Source organism: Bolinopsis microptera, chromosome 13 (genome assembly GCF_026151205.1).
Source record: "Bolinopsis microptera isolate Bmic1 chromosome 13, MBARI_Bmic_1.0, whole genome shotgun sequence".
In the NCBI taxonomy this organism is placed as follows: Eukaryota; Metazoa; Ctenophora; class Tentaculata; order Lobata; family Bolinopsidae; genus Bolinopsis; species Bolinopsis microptera.
This window is the reverse complement of record NC_087084.1, coordinates 16,034,581-16,059,322: the sequence shown is the minus strand read 5'-3', so window position 1 is coordinate 16,059,322 and position 24,742 is coordinate 16,034,581. Positions and strand designations below refer to the sequence as shown.

Below are 24,742 nucleotides of genomic sequence, written 5' to 3'. Positions count from 1 at the left end.
ATTTCCAAACTGCCCCTAATTTGGCTTTCGTAATATGCGCAATGCAAATGATACCTATTACCTAACTGGATTAATGTAGCTATGCCTATAGCTAATTTAGTGACTAAGTAAGCGTATTAAAACTAAATTGTAAAGTAATCATGTTACTAACAGGTTACCTCGGATCATTCAAATTACCACGTCGGTAATTTGTCCATCACCCCATTTTGGAGCAGAACTTATTTAAACTTCCATACCAAGCCCTAGCCTCCACCTCCTCGAAAAGTAATTTTATCTAATCTGCCAATTTATACCACAATTTGTAAACAAAAACCTAAAGTCGTAACATAGACACTAACTAAATAGCTAGACTTCATCCCTTTCAAAACATTGTTAAATGAACAAGTTACAATAGATAACACTAATAGTAGTCACGATAAGTAATGGTAGCCAGGTTTAGTAACCATGGTAACACGAAGTTCTCTACGTAAAAACAGCTACTAGTGCTATTAGTTGGAATAATGTTCTCAAATAAATTTGTCGAAAAAGTTAGCTTTGACTTGTGAGATATCGATTAACCAAAAAACTTACCCAAAAAGATTTTATGTAGAGAATCAAATTTCTTGATTCTATGCAGAGATGACTACTACTCGTGATAAAGTTACATATCTGCCGCGGCTGAAATTGCAAAAAATCAAATAAAATTGAACGTAATTATATCTGCACAGTGTCCCACTTTGAGCAGGCACCGGGTCCTTCTTTGTTGTGACTTATTTTTACCAGTCTCAAGTTATCAAACTGGCGGGTGCTCAGTTCTACACAAATTTTCTCTGAGTATCAACTTGACTTGACTGAATTTAACCTTCACGAAACCAATAATCACTATCGAAATTGAGACAGAGGTCCAGTCTACCAAGTCATAATCTCAAGTCGCGTAATGTGACGTCATACCACGTGCAGTGGTTGTTATGGTTACGTGGTCTCAGCCCGTTAATCTAATGTTTCTAGGAGGACTATCTGACGAATCAGAGCTGTTGTCGCTGGTGTTGGCACTGAAATGCTCGCTCATTAGCTCTATCTTGTCCAGGAGGTGAATGGGAACCTCTCTCACCACCTCGCCCTCAGGGGCAGACTGGGAGCTGACTGCTAGCGGAGAAAGAGGAGCCGGGCTGTGGTTCCTGGCCCTGTATTCTACTGTAGGGGACCTGTGCCCCAGTCCCATGGTACACGGTCTCTTGGGAGGACTAGCACAATCCGGCTCCACTATCTTCCTCTTTAAAGTGAAGGAACTGGCCCGGGTGAAGGAGTTAGGAGAGACGCATCGTGCAGGGAGGGTGGGTGGAGTAGAGAAAGGGGGTGAGGGAGAAGGGGTGGTGCTGCGGTGAGGGGGGAGGCGCTGCTCCACGTTACCATGACAACGCAGGGGACGAGCAGGGGAATTAACGGGGAGGATAGCCGGGCGTACGGGGGACACAGCAGGAGGGCGAGCAGGAGAAGTGAGACTGCGAACAGGGGAGCCCAGGTGTCGTGGGGAGGAGGGACAACTGGATACTTGGGATATTCCGTCTTCTTTATCCTGGGGGAGTGAATTGTTAATTCAGAACTAAGCTCAGCTTTAAACAGAGCTCTGATATCTATATCTCTATAATCTTCGTAACAGTTAAATGGTCACTTGCCTTCATTTCCACAGTTTCATGTTATTACTCACTTTACCATAATCATTTACTTATTACTTATAACACATTTATTCATCAAATAACGGAGTAGTTCGCTGTTTATTAGTCTCATGATTGAAATACTTTTCATAGTAGTGAAATAGTATTTCAAACATTTATTCATGATCAAGTACTCTAATGCATATGTTTTAGTAGGGCATTCTATTGAAAGTTTTTTGGGACTGATTTGAACGTCCTGCACAGCATATTGAATCTTCTATAAATAATTTAGTATCCTTATTGTATTGCGGTGTAAATTTGATTCAATTCCAATAATCTCGTGACAATACCTGGCCTCTCACCTAAACTACTCAATAAACTTACCGATACATTTAGTTTAGCATCGCAAACATTCTTCAAAGTTAGGCTCTGTGTGAAATTCCTTTCTCCGTTTATATCGTCAAAGGTTTCCTCCTTCATGTCTCTGTTAACTTTAAATAATCTCCACTGAGAATCGGCCGGTGATTTTGGGGGTGTCTGAAATGTCCATAGTTAGTGAGATACAGTATAAAAATTGTTAAAACAGGTTGAAAGCCCTTTCCTTAATTTGCTGAGGGGTATTCGAAGTAATAATTACAGTACATTACACCTTGATTAACAATCCTCTTCAGCAATAATTATTTTCTCCGCTAATCGCACAATGTACAATGTACAATGTACAATGTACAATGTATAATGTACGACTCGCACATGACAAAATGAGAGCAGTTAAAACGCTGCACACCTTCCTCCCACATTCCCACACCGAGACATGAGAAATGTACACATTGAGATGTCGGGGTGTATGTATCCGTGTAAGTTGAGCGCCGCGCAACTAATATCTACAAATTGTAGCTGATAGGATGGGCTGCGGGAATCCCATCACAAAAAATGAATTTGGCGCCCGCGCGCTCCAACTAAATTTATAAAAGAGTATATTCTCGGCTTTTGTGGCACGGCCCCTATCTTGTAATTTGCATATTATCGAGCTTTAACCAATAACTGTAGCTATTAACAACTACATAATGTACCAAACACATACACTGAACCACTCTAAAACCACTCTAAAACTGTCAGATATAGACTCTCAAAATTGGAGGCGTGCCCCCATTTCTTACCCCTATTGGAGGCGTGCCCCCATTTCTTACCCCTATTTGAGGCGTGCCCCCATTTCTTACCCCTATTTGAGGCGTGCCCCTATATTTTCTTACCCCTATTTTACCTAAAAAGGTAAAATGTATATTTTAAATGGGAAAAGCGTTCCACACATGTTAAGAATATATCGCCTTGATTTAAACACATGACTTGATTAAAAATATGGCAAAAGTTAGTTCCTCTTATTAAGTAAATAGAAAGGACTGTGCAGAAGCTGTAATGATCGGTATCTTGATTGAGAACTGTACAGTGTACATTTTCAAACACGCCAATAATTCTGACATCCTGCTGCACACAATATATCACATGGTTTTGTATTTCCACACGAAGCCATCAAGCCATGTCATATTGTATATCTTTATCAAATACTATAATTTTCCGAGTGGAGTTGTACCCCATCCATAATTACTTACATGCTACGAATTTTGACTGATTAAATTTTGCCTTTGTTACAATTTTTACTTTTGAGTTAATAAACTGTGATGATTATATATAATATAATATGATTATATATGAATTTTACTTGATAGAGTGCTTTTTACAGGCTCTAATGATGTAGTTTTACGAAGATTTCAAGCCTTACGACTGACGGGATCTAACTCACCGAGAAACTAGCGTGACGGGATCTAACTCACCGAGAAACTAGCGTGACGGGATCTAAATTACCGAGAAACTAGCGTGACGGGATCTAAATTACCGACAAACTAGCGTGACGGGATCTTAATTACCGAGAAACTAGCGTGACGGGATCTTAATTACCGAGAAACTAGCGTGACGGGATCTAAATTACCGAGAAACTAGCGTGACGGGATCTAAATTACCGAGAAACTAGCGTGACGGGATCTAAATTACCGAGAAACTAGCGTGACGGGATCTAAATTACCGAGAAACTAGCGTGACGGGATCAACTTACCGAGAAACTAGCGTGACGGGATCTAAATTACCGAGAAACTAGCGTGACGGGATCTTAATTACCGAGAAACTAGCGTGACGGGATCTAAATTACCGAGAAACTAGCGTGATGGGATCTAAATTACCGAGAAACTAACGTGACGGGATCTAACTCACCAAGAAACTAGCGTGACGGGATCTAACTCACCGAGAAACTAGCGTGACGGGATCTAAATTACCGAGAAACTAGCGTGACGGGATCTAACTCACCGAGAATCTAGCGTGACGGGATCTTAATTACCGAGAAACTAGCGTGACGGGATCTAAATTACCGATAAACTAGCGTGATGGGATCTAAATTACCGAGAAACTAACGTGACGGGATCTAACTCACCAAGAAACTAGCGTGACGGGATCTAACTCACCGAGAAACTAGCGTGACGGGATCTAAATTACCGAGAAACTAGCGTGACGGGATCTAACTCACCGAGAATCTAGCGTGACGGGATCTAACTCACCGAGAATCTAGCGTGACGGGATCTAAATTACCGAGAAACTAGCGTGACGGGATCTAAATTACCGAGAAACTAGCGTGACGGGATCTTAATTACCGAGAAACTAGCGTGACGGGATCTTAATTACCGAGAAACTAGCGTGACGGGATCTAAATTACCGAGAAACTAGCGTGACGGGATCTAGATTACCGAGAAACTAGCGTGACGGGATCTAAATTACCGAGAAACTAGCGTGACGGGATCTAACTCACCGAGAAACTAGCGGGACGTGGTCTAACTTACCGAGAAACTAGCGTGACGGCATATAACTTACCGAGAAACTAACGTGACGGGATCTAAATTACCGAGAAACTAGCGTGACGGGATCTAACTCACCGAGAAACTAGCGGGACGGGGTCTAACTTACCGAGAAACTAGCGTGACGGCATATAACTTACCGAGAAACTAGCGTGACGGGATCTAACTCACCGAGAAACTAGCGTGACGGGATCTAACTCACCAAGAAACTAGCGTGACGGGATCTAACTCACCGAGAAACTAGCGTGACGGGATCTAACTCACCAAGAAACTAGCGTGACGGGATCTAAATTACCGAGAAACTAGCGTGACGGGATCTAACTTACCGAGAAACTAGCGTGACGGGATCTAAATTACCGAGAAACTAGCGTGACGGGATCTAAATTACCGAGAAACTAGCGTGACGGGATCTTAATTACCGAGAAACTAGCGTGACGGGATCTAAATTACCGAGAAACTAGCGTGACGGGATCTAAATTACCGAGAAACTAGCGTGACGGGATCTAAATTACTGAGAAACTAGCGTGACGGGATCTAACTCACCGAGAAACTAGCGGGACGGGGTCTAACTTACCGAGAAACTAGCGTGACGGCATATAACTTACCAAGAAACTAGCGTGACGGAATCTAACTCACCAAGAAACTAGCGTGACGGGATCTAACTTACCGAGAAACTAGCGTGACGGGATCTAAATTACCGAGAAACTAGCGTGACGGGATCTAAATTACCGAGAAACTAGCGTGACGGGATCTAACTTACCGAGAAACTAGCGTGACGGGATCTAACTTACCGAGAAACTAGCGTGACGGGATCTAACTCACCGAGAAACTAGCGTGACGGCATATAACTTACCAAGAAACTAGCGTGACGGAATCTAACTCACCAAGAAACTAGCGTGACGGGATCTAACTTACCGAGAAACTAGCGTGACGGGATCTAAATTACCGAGAAACTAGCGTGACGGGATCTAAATTACCGAGAAACTAGCGTGACGGGATCTAACTTACCGAGAAACTAGCGTGACGGGATCTAACTTACCGAGAAACTAGCGTGACGGGATCTAACTCACCGAGAAACTAGCGTGACGGGATCTAACTTACCGAGAAACTAGCGTGACGGGATCTAAATTACCGAGAAACTAGCGTGACGGGATCTAACTTACCGAGAAACTAGCGTGACGGGATCTAAATTACCGAGAAACTAGCGTGACGGGATCTAACTTACCGAGAAACTAGCGTGACGGGATCTAACTCACCGAGAAACTAGCGTGACGGGATCTAACTTACCGAGAAACTAGCGTGACGGGATCTAACTTTAACTCTGACAGCTGAGATGTTCTCCGATAAACCGTCCGGGAGAAATGAACGTGTGGGGGATTGGTTGCCATGGATACTGGTAGCTGGTGAAGCGTAACCAGCCGATACGTGTAATGGAGACATTGACTGCGGAAACCTGAAAATATACTCAGATTTTTAAAAGAGCATTATTTTATATATAGAGTATAATTAGTATAGTATAGTACTATGTTTAAGAGAGAGCAGAAGGGTTCCCAAACAACTGATCTAAATCAGCACAGAAACAAATATCCTGGTATTTTGTACTTCGTCACAATAACAAAAAGCTCATTTATGTCTTGATTCTAAATTGTTCTTGATCTAAATGTAAGCTAAAAGAATCTAGAATAAATTGAAGGAATGAAACCTCTGTGGGGAGAAAGAAGGGAGCTGAACTTTAGGTTTGGTGTGTGAAGTAACATTACTATTGTTAATGTTTAGTCCACTGTGAGAGGAGATGTTACATACAGCATGTCTCGCTTCAGTCTCACTGTCAGTAAACTCCATATCTGTAATCGTTATCATGGTCACAATATATATACAGTAAACTCCATATCTGTAATCGTTACCATGGTCACAATATATATACAGTAAACTCCATATCTGTAATCATTATCATGGTTACAATATAAATATTATATATAGATTATATTAGAGGTTCATTGTAATGCTCACCTGTACTGAGATTTAGAGGTTCATTGTAATGCTCACCTGTACTGAGATTTAGAGGTTCATTGTAATGCTCACCTGTACTGAGATTTAGAGGTTCATTGTAATGCTCACCTGTACTGAGATTTAGAGGTTCATTGTTATGCTCACCTATACTGAGATTTAGAGGTTCATTGTAATGCTCACCTATACTGAGATTTAGAGGTTCATTGTAATGCTCACCTATACTGAGATTTAGAGGTTCATTGTAATGCTCACCTGTACTGAGATTTAGAGGTTCATTGTAATTCTCACCTGTACTGAGATTTAGAGGTTCATTGTAATGCTCACCTGTACTGAGATTTAGAGGTTCATTGTAATGCTCACCTGTACTGAGATTTAGAGGTTCATTGTAATTCTCGCTGCTGCTGGCTGGAGAAAGTACCGAGGAAGTATCCGAAAATGCTGTTTGTGACACACTCAACTGAAGGGTCTGTGGGTTAAGTTTCAACACGAGGGAGTTCAATTATCAGTTGATAATGATAAATAACTCTGTATTCAATTTTCATGAGCAAACGTTTAAAAAACCATTTTTACTGTACTAACTCACACTAGGGTACAGATCAAAAGGTTTAGATGTCTTGATCGGAGATGGTCCCTTCCCCTCCTCTGACTTAATGATTTCAGTCTCTGCATTTAGTCTATGTGGTGTAGCATCTCTTAGTGTAATGTCACGTCTGCTCAACTCAGCCTTCTCCTCTACTCTGCCACAAGTCTTGTTCCCACTCTGCTCGATTTCTCTTTGATAGAGCAATGGATTTTCTGCTTTTTCGCCCCCTTCAGATTCCATAACCTCCTCCTGCGGATCTACTGTAGAGTCTCCATTATCCCCAAACATTTTGGAGACATGTATATGTTCCTTAGTGCATTCGTCCATCAAAGCTGGTGGATCATCTGTCTCTTCATCCATTATCTAATGTTGAGGGTAAATTAAAATTTTCAGTATAATCCATTATTTACATTGAAATGAATCAAAATTTGAAAATTAAATTCTTTAAAAAGTAAATTTACTTTTTCTTCATGAAAATTTTCTTCTTGAAATCGACTTTTTAGTTGTTTCTAATAGAAGGGAGTGATATCTATCAGCTGCTTTTGATCCTATGGAAAATTATTGTTCCAAGCCAAAGTTATCACCAGTCAAAGGTTAGCACCTATGTGTAATTATATGACGCGAGATAATTTCAATTGCGCCCTGAAAATAGAGTCTAAAAGTCTACCTTCTCCTACAGTTTTTGAGCTATCACCTGAAATTCCAGGATATGTTCTAGGGATCATTTAGAAGATATAAGCTGGACAGAAGACCCCCTTGCGAGAGTAATTTTCAGTCATGCATACTGAAAATAGAGTCTAAAATCTATCTTCTTTTCCAGTCAATATAAAAGCCAATTGTATTAATAATAGCAACGAGCAGTCCAGGCCTTTACCCAACCTTACAGACATAACACCCGGAGCATTTCTTCTCTAGGTAACTTGTTTATCAGTCTAGATCACAAATTCCTGTCATTTCCTAGTAAATCGAAAAGCAGTCTGTGTTTGATGAAGGACACCACATCACAGTACCTTTGACCTTTCTTATGACTGATATTTTCTGCTAGAGACCGAAAATGCATCCAGGTCTGCAGTGAAATCATAAAAATGATAAGCTCAAGATGTATCAATCTAGAGGGACCACCCATGCCTAGAATCTAGTTCCTTGAGTAGACTCCCAACTATGCTCCAGCCACTGCAACTGGTATGTCCCTATTATATTTGTACAACCAGTGCTTGACACTGTTTACTGCTAACTGAATGGAAACTTATTTTACCACTTGGATTGGTAGAACCTGTCAGGTTGTATGTTTTTTTTGATTGAAATAAATTTTCGTGCACATACAGAATGAATGGTTAATAATTTAATATATTATATGTAGACCAAGGTCTGTGCACGGGATGCTTCCTGGAAGAATCCAGTTCTTTTAGCGGGGCACCCTACCTAAAGCCAAATTGAGATATAATAATCATATTCCTAAGAAATAATCAGAAATCGAATACCAATCAAATAATATGATATATAGGAGTAGTAACCATATTTACTATGCAAAATGCCCCAACCACATAGTGTAAATTTATATAGAATTCAAATTCCATATCATCATTAAACCTCAATAGTCAATATAATAGCCCAAGCAAAATTAAATAACTTCTTATATACCTTACTGTCATACTACAAAGTATGTAAACTGGAATGATATTTATGTCAAGTCGTTTATATAGTATATATACACAGATAGCATAGGCTATATTGTATACAATTTTATGGACAAAATGATCCCAGGGGGGACTCCAAACCCACCGCTTCGGCGGGTAGTTGATGCATTGATCACAAGCAAGAGCCACTTTGGTCTACTTGCTGTGAGGTGTCTCAGCTACATGGGTTGGGGGTCCCCCTTTTTTTCTTTCTTTTTTAAATTTTACATAGCATAGGGCATAGGCTACTTGCAGGGGTGTAGGGCACCCTGGCAACCTGTATGTATCACATCTCAACCATTGTTTGATAATTATTCGTTTTTTGGGCTTTACCCGATACCCATCGGTTTTAGTAAAACAAAGTATTTTTAGTAAAACAAAGTATTTTATTTATTAGCAGTGCAATCAATTCATATGATATAATTATAAGAATATAATAGTATGTCACGCTATTATATCATTCTCTATACCTTTCCCGCGTGTATTCATTTTATAGGCTAAATGCTGCAAGGTTAGCAGCAGTAATTACTACAAAACGCACTTATTCTATATTATTAATGGAAGAGGTGATCCTCTCCCTCTCAACTAATACATATTTTTATTTTTTATTTTTTTTCTTGAGAAATATGCCCTTTGTACGCTGCTGTAATCGAGTCCACGTAATTGTACACATTGACGGTAGTGAGTGGTGTAATGTCTACATTAAGCATTGGTTGAATTGTACAAAAAAATCCCAGGTTTTTTAGAGGGTGCATTGTGCAACAAATCCAAGGTTTAAGAGGGTGCATTTTTGGCAACAAATCCAGGGTTTTTATAGGTGCAATGTGGCAACAAAACCAGGGTTTTAGAGTTGCAATTGTGCAACATCAGTTTTTAAGAGGTTGCATTTTGCAACAAATCCAGAGTTATAGAGGGTGCGATTTGCAACAATTCCCAGGGTTTTAAAGTTGCATTGTGGCAAAAACCTGGGTTTTAGAGGGTGCATTGTGCCAACAAATCCAGGGTATTAGAGTGTGCATTGTTGCAACAAATCCAATGGTTTTAGAGTGTGCATTGTGCAACAAATCCATGGTTTTCAGCGTGGTGCCAGTGTCAACAAATCCAGGTTTTAGAAGGTGCATTGGTGCAACAAATCAGAGTTTTAGAGGGTGCATAGTGCAACAATTCTCGGGGTTTTAAAGTGTGCATTGTGCAAAAAATCCTGGGTTTTAGCGGGAGCCATTGTGCAACAAATCCAGGGTTTTAAGGCCACAGGGGGGGGGGTCCGAGTCAAAAAAATTTTTGCCAGTTGGCAGACCACGTACTACTGCGCTTGCACACCACCCTAGCCCCCCAGAAGCGCCTATTTGTCGTAAAATAGAGGTTTAACTATTGCCTTTTTAATCAGTTACCTCACAAATAACCATTTAATAACAATTTTGTTGTCTCCCTCCCATCAGCAAGTTAAACTTACAATGGTATCGAGATTGGCCATCCAATTGAACAGAACTATTATATGTCCTTTTATTTGTTGGAAAATTGAGTGTTAACATATTTTTCTCAGAATCATGGTCCATAAGCTCTCTCTACTGAACAATTTATTTACCACCTCAAAAACCAATCTTCTCCAAGAGCATATGTAATCCATTTCACCTCAAATTATGGAACTTATATGTTCCTGACATAAATTTAAAGTTTGATATGTAACCGAATTGTTGTAATTTAGCTCCTAACTCTTTTTATGAGGTTAACCCATTTAAAATTTTGTAAATTTTTGTAATTTCTCACTCATGGTTAAGCCTAAATATCTCAGCTTTGATGCAAGAAGTCATAAATCTATACATAACAAAAACCTACTCAAATACCTTAAAGAACAATGTTGCCGAAGTACAAGGTTTCTAAGTCATAAACTAAAACAGAAGATAGATTTTGAACACAATTGCATTTTAAAGGTTTTCATTTAATATAGAATTACAGGTAAACCACAAAATTCAAACGCGCAGATAACTTCAAATAGGAAACATATTTTTCGTAAGGTACAAAAGCATTTGAAAATGAAGATCGAGCACTACAAAATATCTCAAAATTTCAAAATTGACCTCGACCTCCCCCCCCCCCTTGTGGCCTTAAAGTGTGCACTGTGCACAAAAACCTGGTTTTAAGGGTGCATTGTGCAAAAAAAACCTGGTTTTAGAAGGAGCATTGTGCAACAAATCCAGGGTTTTAGTAAGTTCATTGTGCAACCAATCCAGGTTTTTAGAGGGTGCATTGTGCAACAATCCAGAGTTTTAGAGGTGCATTTGGTGCAACAATTCCAGGTTTTAAAGTGTTGCATTGTGCAAAAAATCCTGGGTTTTAGAGGGGTGCATTTGTGCAACAAATCCAGGGTTTTAGAGTGTGCATTGTGCAACAAAATTCCAGGTTTTAGAGTGTGCTTGTGCAAACACAACTCAGGGTTTAGAAGGGTGCATTGTGCAACAAAATCCAGGGTTTTGAAGGTGCATTGAGCAACCAATCCAGGGTTTTAGAGGGACATGTGCAACAATCCAGAGTTTTTAGAGGGTGCATTGTGCAACCTCCAGGTTTAAAAGTGTGCATTGTGCAAAACATCCTGGGTTTTCAGAGGTGCATTGTGCAACAAAATCCAGGGATTTAGAGTGTGCATTGGTGCAAACAAAAAATCCCCAGGTTTTAGAGTGTGCATTGTGCAACGAAAAAAACAAATCCAGGTTTTAGAGGGTGCATTGTGCAACCAAAAATCAGGGTTTATGAAGGTGCATTGTGCAACAAATCCAGGGTTTTTAAGAGTGTGCATTGTGCAACAAATCCAGGGTTTTAGAGTGGCATTGTGCAAACAAATCCAGGATTTAGAGTGTCCAATTGTGCAACAATCCAGGGTTTTAGAGGGTACATTGTGCAACCAAACCAGTATGTTTAGAGGGTACATTTGTGCACAAATAACAAATCCAGTGATTTAGAGTGTGCATTGTGCAACAAAATCCAGGGTCTTTAGATGGTACATTGTGCAACAAATCCAGGGTTTTAGGATGGTCATTGTGCAACCAAATCCAGGGTTTTAGAGGGTGCCAATTGTGCAACAATCCAGGTTTAGAGTGTGCATTGTTCAACAAATCCAGGGTTTTAGAGTGTTGCCTAGTGCAACAAATCCAGGGTTTAGAGGTACATTGTGTCAAACCAAATCCAGGTTTTTAGAGGGTACTTGTGCAACAAATAGACAAATCCAGGTTTTTAGAGTTTGCATTGTGCAACAAAATCCAGGGTTTTAGAGGGTACATTGTGCAACAAATCAGGGTTTAAGAGTGTTGCAATTGTGCATACAAATTCCAGGGTTTTAGAAGGGGGTAAAAAAAAAACAAAAAAAATTGTGCCCACCATCCCAGGGATTTCAGAGGGTGCATTGTGCAACAAATCCATGTTTTTAAAGTGTGCATTGTGCCAAAAAATCCTGTTTTTTTAGAGGGTTCATTGTGCAAAAAAACCTGGGGGGGTTATTTATGAAGTGTGCAATAGTGCAACAAATCCAGGGTTTAGAAGTGCATTGTGCAACCAATCAGGGGATATTTAGAGGGCATTGTTGCAACAAAACCAGAGTCTTAGAGGTGCATTGTGCAACATTCCCAGTGGTTATAAAGTGTGCCAATGTTCAAAAAATCCTGGGTTTTTTAGAAGGGTGCATTGTGCAACAAATCCAGGGTTTTTAGAGTGTGCATTGTGCAACAAATCCAGGTTTCAGAGTTGCATGGCAACAAATCCAGGGTTTTAGAGGTGCATGTGCAACAAATCCAGGTTTTAGAAGGTGCATTGTTCAACCAAACCAGGTTATATGGAGGTGCATTGTGCAAACAAATCCAGAGTTTTAGAGGGTGCATTGTGCCAACAATTTCCAGGGTTAAAAGTGTGCATTGAGCAAAAAAAAAATCCTGGGTTTATAGAGGGGGTGGCATTGTGCAACATATCCAGGTTTTTAGAGTGTGCATTGTTGCAACAAATCCAGGGTTTTACGAGTGAGCATTTTGCAAACAAAAGTCCAAGGGTTATAGAGGTGCATGTGTGCATCACATCCAGGGATTTTAGAAGGTGCATGTGAAACAAATCCATGGTTTTAGGAGTTGTGCATTGTGCAACAAAACAGGGTTCTTTAGGAGGTTGCATTGTGCAACAAAACCAGGTTTTAGATGTGCAATTAGTGCAAAAAAACAGGATTTTAGAGTGTGCCTGTGCAACAAAATCCAGGGTTTTAGAGGGTACAATGTGCAAACCAATCCAGGTTTTAGAGGGTACATTGGTGCATCACAAATAGACAAATCCAGTGTTTTAGAGTGTGCATTGTCAACAAATCCAGGGTTTTTAGAGGTACAATGTGCACCAATCCTGGTTTTAGTTGTGCATTGTGCAACAAATCCAGGGTTTTAGAGGGTGCATTTGCAACAAATCCCAAGGTTTCCGTTTTATAGATTGCTTTACATACTATTCGTCACCTGTTTCCCCGAACAGAGCGTGCTAACAACAAGTGTTTAAAAGAAACCACCGTGGGTATTGCGAAGAAAGCCAGTGAACATTCCATTATAAGCTTGCTAAACAGTGCCGATCACAATTACAAGTGATTTAGTTACCCATCAAGATATATAAAGTCAGTGTATTTTCCAATGAGGAAGTATACAGACACAGTACAAGCTAGTATAAGGGAACCGACTAAATACAAATACTACATTCTAATTATTAAGTAGTAATTACTTAATAACAAAGTTTTTGTGGTTTCATTATCAAATCTTACACCGTTTACAGCTGAATGATTACTCTTACTGACGTAATAATTATCGTGTAGCAGCGCGTACTGTGTGTGTGTACATGTTTGTACAAGCGTTTTATTGTTTGTTGATAGTTGAAGCAACACTCTGGCTGCCCTTTAAAGCAAACCGTTCAGGTTTATTAAAGACCCGATAGTAAAGATGTTAACAAACGGATTCTAAATTAATGAGCATCCTGCGTCCATCAGCGGACCAGATTAATAATCAGCCCGATTTTGAGATGCACTGCACGGCAGCGGCATAATTTTTCGTTTATTTTGTGCATTTCATGTATAATCTTGCATTATAAAAAATTTGAAAATCAATAATAAGCAATAAATAAGCAAATATATGATGAACGCACATTCTAAATCTGGTATTAATAACTGTTTTTTTTGTAGTTTTGGAGATAAATGGATTTAAATCTTACACGTATTCCCTATCATGTTGAAATCTGTAATATTTACTTTGAATAGTTTGTATAAGGTTAAGTCAGTAACTAACTCAAGCTTCATAAGGCGATAAAATGGATAAAAGAGATGAATTATGAGCGATTTATCGCCCATTATACTGACATAAACTATATTTTATTAGTAAACCATTAAAGTTAATAGCACAAATATATAATTAAAGACTTTAAATCAGTCTAAATGCCAATATTGAAAACTAAAAATGTGCCAAAAAATGGTACTGACGAAATACCAATTATATCTTGCCCAAGTCCATTTGAAAAATAATATTGAGAATTGTATATCTGCAGAATATACCATCTTCCACGAAAAAATGGTTGAAACGTATTTGTCATAATTATCTATTAATAATTTAACTTGACGAAATATCCCCCCGGCAACGGGGACATAGAAGAAAAAAACACCGAAAATCGGACCTCAAAATGACCCTCTGGTGAAATCAAACCCAGCTCGGCAAATGGAGTGAAACCTCGCCATTTTAAGGCAGGGTAATAGAAACAGGATAGGAATAGGACTATAGCATTCTTAGAATATTGATTTAGGCCTTTAGATTTTTTATAATAACGTCTGTAAGTGAGGTAAAATAACCGTTAGAATAATGTCGATATTTTAGCAAGGTTTACTGCGCTGTTGCGTAGCAACGTTAAAATGCACGTTCGCTAGTCAAAAAACATCTTAACTCCTACGCGCGTTGTTATGCTGTATGCTACGTCAAATTACAAAACCTAGCTCACATTTACGCACACGCAATGACATATATTCAAACCTTTGGTGTGATTGAAATTTTTTGATGCGGTAAAAGTATCGTTATTGGGGCTATATGAAGAAGAAAATAAAACATAACTGTGTTTAAAATTTCCTCCAACAAAGCTTTCGACAGCAGCGGGTTATCTAGTAATATTATATACCATTTACTGTGAATATTTTGTTGACAAATATTTGGTATATATTGCTATATGTCATAATATACCAGTTTGAAAAATGAAATTTGGATTTTATTATCTAAAAGTTCTTTCAAAAGTCACAAAAAGGTTCATAACCATAAAACCTAGTTGAACTTAATTAACCTAATACTGAAGGTGGGTGACTAATGACTAAATGGATTATAATCTATCCTTTATGATAAATCCGCTTAACTTCAAACTTTCCTAAGTTCCAACTTTTGAGGTTTTTTCCCCGGGATTACATACCTTTGTCTTGTATTCTTGACAACCTGTAAAAGAGAGATAACAGATTAATATTACGTTATAAACCTCTAACCTTGTGTTTGTACCGTATACTACAAATAGTAACATCTCCAATAGATAAGGGCAGGGCAACGCCAAAAAAAAAATATTACGTCATAAGAAACAAAGAATATATTATAATGAAACTAGTAATCGTCCCATCAAGGACACGAAGGTTAGGCGTTGGTAAAAAGTGGAACACTTACTGTGGTTTTTACCATTTGTAGGCAGGGTTTAAAGTTAAGATTTATAACAATATTATATATAAATATGGCATATTACTACTAAATAAAATATTTTTATAATAACTAAATATGTATAGTTACTAAAATATTGATATAATATGATCTTCTGCAAATTATTTGGACACGCTAATACAGTATACACTGTATAGAAATCCTAAACTGTTGTAATATAATACCTGTTTAAAACAGCCTTGTTACGCCTCGTCATTTACTCCAAGTCTACATTGTTAAGGCAGAGAAACAGTTTTAACACACTTTGTTGACACACAGTTTTTGGTAACGTGCTATTTAACTACAACCAATGTAGCTATGGCACGACCACTGTCACAAGAGCACGTCATCTGGTAACATAACAAGTTCCACAAAACACTGGAACAACAGTTGTCAGATTAAGTGGGTACCTTCATCCCAGTCCCCGGGCTCCCCACAGTTATATATCAAATAGTCCTCTAAATAAGTGTAATTAATCGTAATAGTTAAGGACGTCGTGCACGGTATTGTAATCGGTGACGAGCCCTTTGTAACATTGACAGAATAAAGTTAAGTACCCTCCCTACCTCCCTCTCACTCCCTCTCTCACTCGCCACCCTGTTTACTACATCACTGCTTTCAGTTGTTCAAATTGTGATCAGTTTAAATACAATCTTCAAGTTTAATGGATTTGACAAAAATTGCATCGGTATTAAATCATGCTCTGTTAGCTAAAGATCAAAAAATTTACAAGCAAAAATTTCATACTAAATTAATATCTGAAGTTAAAGAGCTGAAATAGCAACACAACTCTTTCCGTACTTCAGAACTAAACACTGTAGCCACAACAATGTATGTTCAAAATTAGTAACCGCAACCTGAAACATTGATGACATGTTGTTCAATTTTAGTAACCGCACCTTAACACTGAGACAAAACATGTTGTTCAATATTGGAAACCGCACCTTAACACTGAACAAAACATGTTTCAATATGGTAACCGCACCATAACAAACACTGAGACAAAACATGTTGTTCAAATAATGAACATTGTTTTTCACTATTAGTAACCGCACCTTAAACACAGAGACAAAACTGTGTTGTTCAATATTGGTAACCGCCCTAAACACTGAGAACAAGACAGTTGTTCAATATTGTACCGCACCTTAACATAGAGGACATTATGTTTCAATATTATTTAACCGCACCTTAACACTGAGACCAAAACATGTTGTTCAATATTGGTAAATGCGCCTTATTACCGCACTTAACACCTGAAAGTTAACACGTATGTGTCACAGAGCGTGCAGCTGCTTCTACAAGTTACACAACAAATAACCCAATTCCCTGCATAATATACTGTAATTAAAGTCTGCATACCTGTAATACAGTCACAATAGAGGTGATAATAATAATAGTTTTCCAGTAGGACCTCATGAAAAAATACAGCGATACTTGCAATGTTTATCCACGGTTACATGTCCAGGTATGATATGTGCAACATTAGCACACACGCACCAGCACAGTGCGATGAGCAGAACGGATGTTCAGAGTATAGTGTGTGAACTGTAAGATCAACGGTAATAGTTACCCTGTCCAGCAAACCCGTCAATATATTCATCATTATGTAGGAGACTATGACGTGGTGCCACGTTTAATGCTGTATCTGTTATGATAGTAAGGGGGGGGGGTACTCCCCTACTAAGCCTTAAACAACAAGATAAACATTACAAAACACACGACTTTTAAAATAAAAACGGTTACCAAATGACGACATAAAATAAACGGTTAGGAAATATCCCCTTTCAACGATCCAATGGCTAGAATTTTGGCAATCGTAGAATAGCGTATATTTCCTAGAACCCGTTTAATTTCAATTCGAGCATTTGGTAACCTTAATTTTCAAGTCCGTGTGTTCTTGTAATCGTTTATCTTGTTTAAAGGCTAGTCGTGAGTCCCCCCCCCTACCTATCCTAACAGAAACAGCAATAAACTGCACCACGTCATAGTCCTACATAATGATGAATTGACGGATTTCTGGACAGGGTAACTATACCGTGACAAACAAGTTCCACACTATACTCTGCACATTGTTCAGCACATCGCACTGTGCTGGTGCGTTGTGCTAATGTACACATATCAACCTGGGACATGTAAGCACCGTGAATTACAAAGCAAGTATCGATTTCATGATGACCTCCTGGAAACCTAATATTAATAATCACTCTAGTGAGCCGTTATTACCATTATGGGTCAGACAAAATACAGTATATCTTATGCAGGGATTGCAGGATATTTGGGTAGACTTGTAGAAGCATCTGCACGCTCTGTGACACATACGTGTGAACAATCAGTGTTAAGGTGCGGTAAATAAGGCTCATTTACCAATATTGAACAACATGTTTTTGTCTCATGTGTTAAGGTGCGGTTACTAATATTTGAACAACATGTCACAATGTTAAGGTCGGTTACCGAATATTGAACAACATGTTTTTGTCTCAGTGGTTAATGTGCGGATACCAATATTGAACATCATGTTTTTGTTCTCAGTGTTAAGGTGCGTACTAATAGTGAACAACATGACTCAATATTGAACAACATGTTTTGTACCTCATGGTTAAGTTGCGGTTACAATATGAACAACAATTTTGTCTCAGTGTTAAGGTGCGGTTACCAATATTGAACAACATGTTTTGTCTCAGTGTTAAGGTGCGGTTACTAAAAGAGAACAACAAGTCTCAATGTTAAGGTGCGGTTACTAATTATTTGAACAACATGTTGTGACTCAGAGTTAAGATCTGAAGCTTACGAGAGCTATGTTGCAAATCAGCTCTTTAACTTCAGATATAAAATATGTAATAAATTATTGCTTGTAAATTTTTTTGAACTTTATCACAGAGCATGATTTAATACGATGCAATGTTTTGTTCAAATCCATTAAACTATGAAGAATGTATTTAAACTGATCACAATTTGACACAAACAGAAAGCGAGAGTGTATGTAAACAGGGAGTGAGAGGAGAGAGGGAGAGAGATGTAGGTAGGGAGGGTACTAACCTTTATCTGTCAATGTACAAATGCAGTCACCTAGTACAATGACCGTGCACGACGTCTTAACTAAAATACGAATAAAATAACACTTATTTAGAGGTCTATATGAATATTCTGTGTGGAGCCCGGACTGGGTGCAAGTACCCAGCTAATCAGACACTGTTGTTCTCAGTAGATTTGTGAACCTTTAAGTTACCATTTACTGCTCCTAGTGCACAGTGTCTGCCCCATAGCTACATAGGTAGTAGTTAAATAGCCGTTACCAAAACTGTTGTGTCAACAAAGATTGTTAACACTGTTTTCTCTCTCTTAAAACAGAAATGGGGTTATCTTGAGTAATGACGAGGTAACAAGCTGTTTAACAGTAATAATTATATACAACAGTTAGATTCTATACAGTGTATACTGTAAATCGTGAGTCCAAATAAATTGCAGAAGAGTCAAATTATATCAATATTTTAGTAAATACAAAGAAATAATTATAAACATATTTTATTTAGAATAATATGCATCTTTATATATAAAATGTTATACTTCATACCTATAAACCCAGCCTGACAAAGGTAAAACCACAGTACGTGTTCCACTTGTTTACCAACGCCTAAACTTCTTTGTCCTTGATGGACGATAAACTACTTTCTAATAATATATTCCTTTGTTTCATATGACGTAATATTTTATTTTTGCGTTGCCACTGCCCTTATCTATTGAGATGTACATTATATGTAGTATCACTGACAACACAAGGTGAGAGGATAACGTTAATAATTATATGTTATCTCTCTTTTAAGTTGTAAGAATAAAGACGAAAGGTATGTAATCCGGGAAAACCACAAATTTGAACTTAGAAATTGAAGATAGCGTTTTGATCGAAAAAGATAGATTATAATCATAGTCACTAGTCCACCCCACCTCAGTATTTAGTTAATAAAAGTTCACTTAGATATTATGTTATGGTAACCTGTCTTGCTGACTTTCTGAAGAATTTTAGAAAATTAAAAACAAATTTCATTTTTCAAAACCAGTATATTATGACAATATAGCATATATACCCAAATATTTGTCAACAACTATTCAATTAAATGGTATATAATAGTTACTGAAACCCGCGTAGTCGAAAGCTTTGTTCGAGGAAATTTTAAACATCATTATATGTTTTAAATTCTCTTCATCATATAGCCCCAAACGATACTTTTTTACCGCATAAAAAAACTTCAATCACAACCAAAGTATTAATTTTTTATAAGTCCTAGCGAGCGTAAATGTGAGCTAGTTATTGAAATAAGACGTAGCCATACAGCATAACAACGCGCGTAGTTAAGATGTTTTTTGCTCGCGTACGTGCATTTAACGTTTGCTACGCAAAGCGTCCTTAAACCTTTCTAAATACGACATTTAATCTAACGGTTATTTACCACACTATCCGACTGAGCGGTAGTTAATAAAAAATCTAAAGTAAATCAAGAATTTCTAAGAATGCAATAGCCTATTCCTATCCTTTTCTAAAACCCTGCTAAAAATGGCGAGGTTTCAACTCATTTGCGAGCTGGCTTTGAATTCACCATAGTCATTTTGAGGACTAAAAAAAAAAAGAAAATTAAACAAATTTTTGGATTCGGTGTTTTTTTCTTCTATGTCCCCCGTTTCCGGTAAATGTTCGTCAAGTATAAAATAAAATAAAGATAAAATGACAAATACGTTTCAACATTTATTCGAGTAAGATGGTATATCCAGCAGAAATACCATTCTCAATTTAATTTTTCAAATGCTTGACAGAAAATAATGGTAATATCGTCAGTACCAATTTTTTTGGCACATTTTTAGTTTTATATATTGCATATAACAGATATACCGTCTTTATTATATATTATGTGCTATTAACTTAAAAATGGTAAACAATAAAATATAATATATAGCTAGTAACTGGCGATAAAACTGCTCAAATTTCATCTCATTTGAACCATATTATCGCTCTGAACTTGAGATTAAGTTACTGACATACCTAAACAAACTATTCAAAGTAAAATTAACAGATTCACCATGATAGGGAAAACGTGTAAGAATTTAAATACCATTTATCTCAAAAAACTACAAAAAACAGATATAATACCAGTTTAGAATTGGTTCCTCATATAAATTGCTTATTAATGCTTATTAATTTAGAATTTCAAAATTTTTAAATGGCAAGATATACATGAAAATGCACAAAATAACCGAAAAAAATGCGCTGCCGTCAGTGCCTCTCAAAACGGGATGATTATTAATCTGGTTCCGCTGATGACGCAGGATGCTCATAAATTTTATATCCGTTTTTGTTAACATACTTTACTATCGGGTCTTTAAACTGAACCAGTATGCTATAAAAGGAAGCCAGAGTGTTGCTCAACTATTCAACACACATAAACTCTTTTACAAACAAGTACACACACACAGTACGCGCTGCTACACAATAATAATACGTCATACACGAGTATCATCAGCTGTACACGTGTAAGATTTTGATAATGACACCACAACCTTTTGTTATTAATTAATTACTACTTACTAATTATGAAATTTGTAATTAGTATTTGTCGGTCTATTATACTAGCTTGTACTGTGTCTGTATACTTCCTCATTGGAAAATACACTTGAATCATTATATAACATAGTTGGTACTAAATCACATGTACAAGAGATCGGCACTGTTTAGCAAGCATATAAATGGAATGTTCACTGCTTCTTCGCAATACACGGTGGACTCTTTTAAACACCTGTTGTTAGCACGCTCTGTTCGGGAAACAGATTTGAACGAATATTATGAAAGCACTCAATAAAACGGAAACCTTGGATTCGTTGCACAATGCACCCTCTAAAACCCTGGGATTGATGCACAATTGCACACTCTAAAACCTGGATTTGTTGCACCAATGTACCCTCTAAAACCCTGGATTTGTTGCACAATGCACACCTCAAACCCTGGAAATTGTCCTATTTGTTTGCACAAATGTACCCTCTAAAACCCAGGATTTGTTGCACAATGTACCCTCTAAAACCCTGGATTTGTTGCACATCACACTCAAAAAACCCTGTGATTTTGAACAATGCACATTCTAAAACCCTGGATTAGTTGCACAATGCACCCACTAAAACCTGGATTTGTTGCCAATTCACACTCTAAAACCTGGATTTGTTGCACAATGCACCTTCTAAAACCCTGGATTTGATCACAATGCACCCACTAAAACCCTGGATTTGTTGCACAATGCCACTTAAAACCGGATTTGTTGCACAAATGCAGCACTCTAAAACCCTGGATTTGTTTCACAATGCACCTCAAAAACCCCAGGATTTTTTGTGCACAATTCACACCGTTTAAAACCCTGGAATTGTGACACAATGCACCCTCTAAAACTCTGGATTTTGTAGCACAATCACCCTCTAAAACCCTGGATTGGTTTGCACATGCACCTCTAAAACCCTGGATTTGTTTTCACAATGCACCCTCTAAAAACCTGGATTTGTATGCACAATGCACACATCTAAAACCCTGGATTTTGTTGCACAATGCACACTCTAAAACCCTGGATTTTGTGCACACAATGCACCCTCTAAGACCCAGAATTTTTTGCACCAATGCACACTTTAAAACCCTGGAATTGATGCACAATGCACCCTCTAAAACTCTGGATTTAGTTGCACAATGCACCCTCTAAAACCCTGGAATTGGTTGGACAATGCACCTTCTAAAACCCCTGGATTTGATGCCAATGCACCATCGAAAAACCCATTAAATTGCCCAATGTCCACCCTCTAAAACCCAGGATTTTTTGCACAATGCACACTTTAAAACCCTGTATTTGTTGCACAATGCACTCCTCTAAAACCCTGATTGGTGCACAATGTACCCACTAAAACCCTGATTTTGTTTGCACAATGCACACTCAAAAACCCAGGAATAGTTGCAACAATTTTCCCTCTAAAACCCTGGATTGTAGCAAACAATGCCACTCTAAAACCCTGATTTGTTCTATTTGTTGCACAATGTAACCCTCTAAAAACCCTGATTGGTTTGCACAAGTACCCCCTAAAACCCTAGGATTTGTTGCACATTGCACACTCTAAAACCTGGAATATGTTGCACAATGCACACTCTAAAACCTGGATTTGTTGCACAATGCACCCCTAAACCCTGGTTTTTGCACAATGCACCTCTAAACCCGGTATTTGTTTTGCACAATGTACCCTCTAAAACCCTGGATTTGTATTTTGTGCACAACAAAACATCTAAAACCCGGATTTGTGCTATATGTTATGCACAATGTACCCTCTAAAAACCCTGGATTGGTTTGCAACAAAGTACCCTCTAAAACCCTGGGATTTGTTTGCACAATGCACAACACTAAAAACCCTGGATTTGGTGCACAATTCACACTCAAAAACCCTGGATTTGTGTGCACAATGCACACTCTAAAACCCTGATTTGTTTGCACAATGCCCCTTCTAAACCCGGATTTGTTGCACAATGCACCCTCCTAAAACCAGGAATTTGTGCACAATACGACAACTCTAAAACCCTGGATTGTTTTGCACAATGCACACTCTAAAACCCTTGGATTGTTGCAACAATGCACCCTCTAAAACCCAGGATTTTTTGCACAATTGCACACTGTTAAAACCCTGGATTGTTTGCACAATGCACCTCAAAAACTCTGGATTTGTTGCACAATCACCCTCTAAAACCCGGATTGGTTGCACAATGCACCTTCAAAAACCCTGGATTGTTGCACAATGCATCCTCTAAAACCCAGGATTTGTTGCACAAAGCACACTCTAAAACCCTGATTATGATTAGCACATGCACACTCTAAAACCCAGGCATTGTTGCACAAGCACCCTCTAAAACCCAGGATTTTTTGCACAATGCACACTTTTAAAACCTGGAATGTTGCACAATGCACCTCTAAAACTCTGGATTTGTTGCCCAATGCACCCTCTAAAAACCCTGGATTGGTTGTCACAATGCACCTTCTAAAACCAGGATTATGTTGCACAATGCACCTTCTAAAACCCAGTTTTTTGCAGCAGATGCACCCTCTGAAAAAAAACCCATGATTTTTTGCACAATGCAACACTTTAAGAGGCCACAGGGGGGGGGGGGTGGTTTGGGGTCCGAGTCAATTTGAAATTTTGAGATTTATGGTAGAGCTCGATCTAAATTTTCAATGCTTTAAGTCCTGACCGAAACCAAAGTTTCCTAATTTGAATATAACGCGCGTTGAATTTGAGGTTTACCTGTAATTCTATTGTAAAATGAAAACTTTAAATCAATTGTTTCCAAAATCTATCTTCTTTTTAGTTTATACTTAGAACCTTGTAACCTTGGCAACACTGTTCTTAAAGGTATTTTGAGTTTTGTTTATGTAACGATTATGATATCCTTGCTCCAAAGCTATAATGAGTTAACCATGAGTGAATTACAAAATTTTACAAAATTTAAAATGGTTAACCCACATAAAAAGAGTTAGGAGCAAAATTCAACATTCGTTACATAACAAACTTTTTAAATTATTCAGGAACATAAGTTCCAAATTTAGGTGTAAATGGATAAAAGCTCTAGAGAAGATAGGTTTTGAGGTGGCAAATAAATTGTTCCGGAGTAAGTCAAAAGACCAAGATTTCTGAGAAAATGATAACCTCAATTTCCAACAAATAAAGGACATATAATAGATCTGTCACATTGGTATGGCACTCGATACCCATTTGATAAGTTTAACTTGTGATGAGAGCAACAAAAAGTTTAATAACTGGTTATTTGTTAGGATAACTGATTAAAAGGCAATATAACCTCTAAGTATACGACAAGACTAGGCGCCTGGGTGGCTTAGGAGTGTGCAAGCGTCAGATAGTACGAGGTCTGCCAACTGTCAAAAAAATTTTTCGACCTCGGACCCCCCCCCCTGGTGGCCTTAAAACCCGTGGAAATGTTGCACAATGCCACCCACAAATACCCAGGATATGTTGCACAATGCACACTTTAAAAACCCGGAATTAGTTGCACAATGCACCCTCAAAACCTGGATTTGTTTGCACAAAGCACCTTCTAAAAACCCTGGATATGTTGCACAATGCACACTCTAAAACCCTGGATTTTGTTGCACAATGCACAACTCTAAAACCCTGGATTTGTTGCACAATGCACACTCTAAAACCC

At 38.1% G+C, this 24,742-nt stretch overlaps 1 protein-coding gene across 1 annotated transcript; it reads right to left on the bottom strand.

Annotated features, from left to right (window-relative positions):
- Nucleotides 1–190: 190 nt before the first annotated feature.
- On the bottom strand, nucleotides 191–7,397 carry LOC134825295 (mucin-2-like). Its single transcript, XM_063837457.1, has 6 exons — nucleotides 7,125–7,397; nucleotides 6,902–6,998; nucleotides 6,234–6,375; nucleotides 5,819–5,984; nucleotides 2,019–2,171; nucleotides 191–1,555 (listed from the first exon to the last, which is right to left on the bottom strand). Exons 1-6 carry the CDS (start codon nucleotides 7,362–7,364, stop codon nucleotides 962–964), a joined length of 1,392 nt encoding a protein of 463 aa, XP_063693527.1. The 5' UTR covers nucleotides 7,365–7,397; the 3' UTR covers nucleotides 191–961.
- Nucleotides 7,398–24,742: the final 17,345 nt, after the last annotated feature.

Excerpts from the sequence above, each read along its gene's own strand:
- LOC134825295 (XM_063837457.1), bottom strand. The coding sequence starts at position 7,364 with ATGGAATCTGAAGGGGGCGAAAAAGCAGAAAATCCATTGCTCTATCAA. Across the intron at positions 5,985-6,233 it reads CCTTCTTTCTCCCCACAGAG|GTTTCCGCAGTCAATGTCTC; the intron begins GTTTCATTCCTT and ends GTATATTTTCAG. Across the intron at positions 1,556-2,018 it reads ATGCTAAACTAAATGTATCG|GATAAAGAAGACGGAATATC; the intron begins GTAAGTTTATTG and ends TCACTCCCCCAG.